Below are 6,400 nucleotides of genomic sequence, written 5' to 3'. Positions count from 1 at the left end.
TTTCTCTATCCTTTCTACTTTTCTTATCCTTTCTACTTCCCTTATCCTTTCCTTTCCTTACTCTACTACTCCTAATCTTCTCTACTTTTTAATAATCTTTCTTTAAACTACTACTCTTTCTTTTCCTATTCTCCTTCTTCTCTCTTTTTTAAAACTTTAAATTTTACTCTTCTAACTTTTCTCCAAACCCTATCTCTCTTCTCACACTAAAACCTAACTATTACTATTACTTTCTTCTCTACTTTCTCTCACTCTATTCCTTACCTTCTTCCTAACACATACACTTACTTTCTCACTTACCCTCTCTCTATCTTACTTATTCTCTTTCTACCTTTCTCTTCTCTCTCTAATTTTTTACTCCTAATACTTACTCTCTTCTTCTTATCTTTTCTACTCATCTTTTCCACTTACTTTTCTCTACTACTCTCTTTTCTAACACCTTAACTTTCTTCCTTCTCTCTTTACACCTATATTTACTCTTTACTCTATCTTTTACTCTACTAACTTAATTTTTTTTTACTTTTCTCTCTAAAATTACACTTTCTTCCTATACTAATATTCCCACCTTTATCCTTACACCTTCTTTCTCTTACTCTTACTTCTTCTCCTACACTTAACCCCTACTCTTCTCTTTTATTCTTACTCTCTTTCTTACAACTTACTTTTTTTTTTTTTAAAACCTTCTACTTTTATCTCTCTTTTTAACCTTCTTCTCTCTTCTTTTCTTTTATTTACACTACTTTTACTTCTTACCCTACTAACTTTTCTTTTCTAAACTTATACTCTCTTTCTATACTAACACCTACCTATTATTCTTACTCTCTTCTTAACCTACTTTACTCTCTTATCTTTCTTTCTTAAACATTATTTTCTTCTTAACTAACCTCTTTTAACTTCTTTTCCTTTTCTTCTACTTCTTTCTTCTATCCTTACCTCTTACTTTCTTTACTCTATTCTTATTCTTTCTACTTTTCTAAATTTTCTTCTCAATCTCTCTCTTCTTTCTATCTCTTATCTCTTTCCCTAAACTCTTTATAAACTCTTTAAACATATACTCTCTACTTTTTACTTCTTTTTATACCTTTTCTCTTCTTTTCTCCTTATTTACTTCTTCCTCAACCTTTTTAAATTTCTAACAAACTACAACTTTCCTTTTTACTTTACTTTTTCCTTTCCTTCCTCTTTCTACACTTTTTCTCTTCAACCTTCTTTCTTTTCTCAACTTTTACTCTTTCTAATCTTTCTTTTCTTTTCACCTTCTATTTAACTACTCTTTTATTTCATACATCTTTTAATAAACTAACTTCTTCTTCTACTTTCTTCTCTTCTTTTTAATTCTTTCTTTTCATCTTTCTCTATTTTCTACTCTTTTTTCTTCATTTACTATCTTTACATCTTAATCACTTTAAATATCTTTTCTAATACTTTTACACTCTCTCTTTATTAAATACTACATTTAACTATCTTTTCTATCCTACTAACACTCTTTTAACAATTTTTTACCTTTTTCTACTTCTCTTCTTACTTTATCCTCTCTACTATTCTCTTCTCTTAACAATTCTTTCATTTCTCTTTTCTTTCCTTTTCTTCTTTTATACATCTCTTAACCCTATCTCTGCTACTTGCGCGCTGTTATACTGCTGCATGAACAACGCTACTCTGATTGCTACTACCATTGCGTTGCTGAAAAAAATTCGCCTTAAAACCGCTCTCTGTACCGCTTATCTATCTCTACAACTGCCTCTTCACTCTTGTGTAACACTTGACGGGCCTACCGCCCACCCACTTTCTCTTCTTCACCCTGCTTACCTGCTACTCTTCTCTATCCCGCTTCACGGTCTTAAACACCTCCCCTCCTTCACTCTTAACCGCATCGCTCCGGGGGCACATCCACGGGCCCCCCCGCCCAACCCTCTACCCCCTCTCCCGTGATACCTTATCACGGGCCCACCGCCCACCCTTATTCTACTCTCTTCTCTCCTTTATCCTTTGCTCGTGATGCCTTATCACGGCCCCACCCACCTCCCCTCTTTCTCCTTTACCCTCTACCGCCCTGCCCAACTGCTTTGTGACACCTGACGGGCCCTCCGCCCGCCCCTCTCTCACGCACTACGGCATCTACAGGTTCAGGAATGCCTTTCTGGGCTGCGGCACCACAATCGGATTTGCTAAACTTCCCCTAACTACTGTTCTATCTTGTGACAATACTATGTAAACGCCCAAAACACCTTGCTCTACGTCATTTTTATCCCGTTCCATCTTTCCAATCTACCTGATACCCTGTTCAAATGCCCTTTCCCTCTACCATTCATTCTTATACCCGATTTACAAAGCAACCAACCCTGCCTAATCTAAATTCGCGCGATCAACGCGATTGACGCCCTCTTGCACGAACAACTTCTTGTACCTCTCCCATCCACCATCCTGCTGGCTCTTCTACCTATTGCGCATGTCTTTCTTAACTACTCTACTATCTATCTAAATTTACTTTGTCCTGACTCTTACTTTCTTTAATACGCACGGCTGCTTTTGGATGGGGACTTACTTGGTTTGGTCTGCTCTCTCCGGATTGTGGGCTCTTCCTGGATCGGGGGCTCTTCTTAAATGATTGGCTCTTACTACTTGGGGGCACTGATGTGGACTCCCTTGGCTTGCGGGGACCACTTTCGGGCCACTTTGGGGGACTACTTTCGGACCACTTGGGGTGGCGCACTACTTGGCGCGCTACTTGGGGAACCACGTAGGGAACTACTTGGGAACCACTTGGATTAGGGGACCTACTCGGGTTGGACGTGCCACTCGGGTGGGGCAACCACTTGGGTTGACGCACTACTTGTGGAACTACTCGGGGAACCACGCGGGTTTGTGCTGACTACGCGGCTTGATGCTGACCATGTGACTATGTGGATTAATGCTTACTGCGCGGGTTGATGCTTACTACGCGGGTTAATGCTGACTATGCGGGTTAGTGCTGACTACGTGGATTGGGGGATCCGCATGGGTTGGGGGCTCTACTTGGGTCGGGGGCTCTACTTGGGTTGGGGGCTCTACTTGGGTCGGGGGCTCTACTTGGGTTGGGGGATCCGCATGGGTTGGGGGCTCTACTTGGGTTGGGGGTTCTACTTGAGTTGGGGGATCCGCATGGGTTGGGGGCTCTACTTGGGTTGGGGGGCTCTACTTGGGTTGGCGGGTATCACTCGGGTTGGCGGGTATCACTCGGGTTGTGGGGACTACTTTGGTCGGTGGCCCTTCTCTGGGCGTTTCTTTCTACGTCTCTGAAGTGTCTATGTTGCTATTTGGCTGTTTTGCACTTTCTGACTTGTGATCAACTGTGCAGTCGCAAGTTAGCCTACAGCACGTTCTCCTGACTTCTCCTGACCTAAGGTTTCGGGTTACTGTTTATTAACACATTCTTTCTAGTCTGCTAAATACGACTGCACATGCCCCTCTTCCCAAGCATATAGGAAACGACACATCTGGCTCACGTCGTTCTCTGGCCCATCTTGATCTTTATCCGAGCCACTTGTAAAGCCGGAGCTCATCGCTACCGTGCACAATCGCGCGTCTTGCATCTGCTGCTCCAGCCATGGCGTGCACATCAGTGGTGGCAGGCAGCAGCGCAGCTACTGCTCTCTGGAGCACTCTATCGTACTGGCAAGGCACATGCATCCCTTGTGTCTTAAACGCACCCTGTATGCTTGTTTCCTCCACTTGTTGCAGATGGCTTGGGGCGCCCAGCAGTAAAAACACTGCGCATACTTCTCCCACTTCACTTAGTGCATAGATTTCACCTTAGACTCCATTAATGTCATCTGCGCTCCGCTGGCCTTTGAACAGTCCTTCCAGTCGTGGCGCGCCGGGTCAGCCTGAGTGGCCATGCAGATGGCGCACGCATTGCTCCAGCGCTGGAAGTGCTGCTCTAGCCGCTCCAGGTCATATACTTTTTGTTCCGTCCTTTACTGTTGCCGGATCTCAACCCTCTGCTCTTCAATAACTATAGCTCGCTCTATACATCTGCGCTGCTCCTCTGCTGCCACTGCCGCGGTGTCGGCCTGCGTCTCCTCTGGCTCTTCCTGCTCTTCTTCGACGGCTTGTCGCTTAGTACCACCGGGGTGTCGCTCGCATAGATCACACTTTGACTCTCCCATCTCGCATTGCTGCCTGTTCTGTCTGCCGTCCATGTGCTTGTCTATCGCGATTCGCCGACAGGATTCGACTGTCATAAACTCCTTTGCAGGTCGCTCCAGCTTGTAGCCGAGCGCCTTCTCTACCCTCCCCTCTTTTGTTACATAGCACGCTCTCATAATAATGGACTCGCTGTTGAGCCCCGTTCGTCCCGCCTGGCCGCTCTCTTGCACATATTGGAGCAGCAGGGGACACATGGCAACGTGGATCACCACCCGGACGCCTGCAGCGTCGAGCCTAAGACCCAGCATGTTCGTGGCTGTACAAAGCTTCTCTATGCCTAGGGTGAAGCTTCGCACCATGCGTGCCTTTTCCTTGTCTGAGCCCATCTGACGGTAGTATGCAGAGCACTGCAGAAGCTTCGTAAGCCGTTTTGTCTCGTCCACAGTTGGACAATAGACGATGATCTGCGCCTTAGGTCCGTACCTACTCCTCTTCGCAGCCACAAGCTCAATAAGTACTTTTTCTAGCGTGCCACGTGTGTACTCTAGCACCTGGTACGCAATGTTCGTTCGCGTGGTGCGTTTATCGCGGCATATGGTTACGGTCTGGGCATCGAGCCCTGCGGTGTGCAAGAAGGCGGGCTGCAGCGTGGGCGGCAAGGTTGCAGTCAGGTAGACAACCTGTGTGCCCTTCTCCGTCATCTCCACCATCTTGAGGAGGTCTGGCCGCCAGTCCTGTGTCGACTCCAGCAGCACGTGGCACTCGTCTATCACGATACGATCTAGCTGATGGAGCATGCGCTTTTTGTCAATAAACCTGCCAAACGCCTTCGTGACTGCGCTCTCAGGCGTCACTAGCACAATACGAGCCCAGTACGGCGGTCTTCTTCCATCCCACTTCGCGCAGGGGATGCCGAGCTGGTCGCAGCGATCTTGCAGATCGTCTCGCAAGGCATTCAACGGAGCCACGACCACGGAGACGCCGCCTGGCGAGACGGACGCGGGCAGCATGAACAGCATACTCTTGCCGGTGCTGGTAGCCATAACAACTAGCACGCGCAGCCGTCGCTGCATCACAGCCTTAAGGCTTTCTTCTTGCTTGCCACGATACTCGGCGTCCGGCCGTCCAGCGAGTCGCCTGAACTCTGCCTTGAGGTCCACCATCGCGAGCGACGACCAGCGCTGGAGCGCCTGCTTCTCTTGCTGCGCTACCATCTCCGCGCGAACACCGGGGTGCATGCGGCCGTCCTCCCAGGCAGATGCAAACTCCAGCACGCGATGCCAGTCCATGCTCACCCGCCAGAACTCCTCCCGCTCGGCCATGGTCTGAAAGGGAGACTCCATCATGGAGCGGCCGTAGTTGCCCTCCTCTGTTTTAAGGCTGTGGCCGGACTGCAACGCTTGCGCGTTGCTCTTCGCCGGCGCTTTGTTCCAGTAGAGCACTTCCAACCAGTCGCGTGCTTGTCCATCTCTTGCCAGCTCTCGGTGGATGGCTGGGTAGGCATGCCGCCAGGCGCAGGTGCCGAGAGCGGTGTTCATGTACTGAAAGGTCTGCTCGCGCAGGACACGGCGTATGCGATCGGTGCCCCAGTACCTGTCTGGGTTAGCGGATCGTGCCTTCTTACGGTCGGCTTCGCCGTACTTGTCTCTGTCGTCGCTCTCTTCGCTATCGCTCTCGTCGCCCCACTGCTCCTCCGGCTCTGGCTCCCAGATGAAAGCGGTAGGGCGGGCAACGCCATTGTGCAGCATCTGGAGATCATCTATGAACGGTCGACCGAGCCCGAGGAAGTACACCACCAGCTCACCCACCTCCCGGGGAACATAGCGGTGGATCGTCTTGACACGCTTGCTGAAGCTATACCCCTTGTGGTACGTGGTGGTGAAGGATACCAGGCCACCCTCTACAAACACCCCCGATACCCCACCCCGTCTGCACTGTTCTCGCACTGTATCGAGGTAATCTCTGTCCCGCGACCAGGCCCGCCGCCAGACATGTGAACAAGCGTGAAGAGGCCTTCTTTAAACCGACGCACTCCTTTCATGTACCTAGCTACAGCGTCATCGCGCCATAGCGTCCGTTCCGGCCGTTGTGTGCTATCTATCCCACGAATGAATCTCTCCCTTAGCGGAGCCTCGTCCAACACCTGGTCTAGAAGCCAGTCTTGCCATCTATCTAGCTGGTTGTTGGGGTGCTTCAGAAAGCTCCAGCCCGTAGCCAGCTCGGCTGGCTGATCGACGAGTTTGTCCACAGACACCTCTGGAAGCGGGGTGGT

General features: G+C 48.9%; 1 protein-coding gene across 1 annotated transcript, besides 2 other annotated features; it reads right to left on the bottom strand.

The window, feature by feature from the left end:
- Window positions 1-2,998: part of a dispersed repeat that runs on past the window's edge.
- Window positions 2,999-3,187: 189 nt separating this feature from the next.
- Window positions 3,188-6,400: part of a mobile genetic element that runs on past the window's edge.
- EKO05_0007599 (uncharacterized protein) lies at window positions 3,957-5,876 on the bottom strand (the record flags this gene model as incomplete). The annotated part of the gene is made up of 1 exon (XM_038943339.2): window positions 3,957-5,876. One exon carries the CDS (start codon window positions 5,874-5,876, stop codon window positions 3,957-3,959), a length of 1,920 nt encoding a protein of 639 aa, XP_038793794.2.

This window comes from Ascochyta rabiei, chromosome 12 (genome assembly GCF_004011695.2).
Source record: "Ascochyta rabiei chromosome 12, complete sequence".
Taxonomy (NCBI): domain Eukaryota; kingdom Fungi; phylum Ascomycota; class Dothideomycetes; order Pleosporales; family Didymellaceae; genus Ascochyta; species Ascochyta rabiei.
Note: the sequence above shows the minus strand (reverse complement) of the source record. Positions and strands in the feature narration are given on the sequence as shown.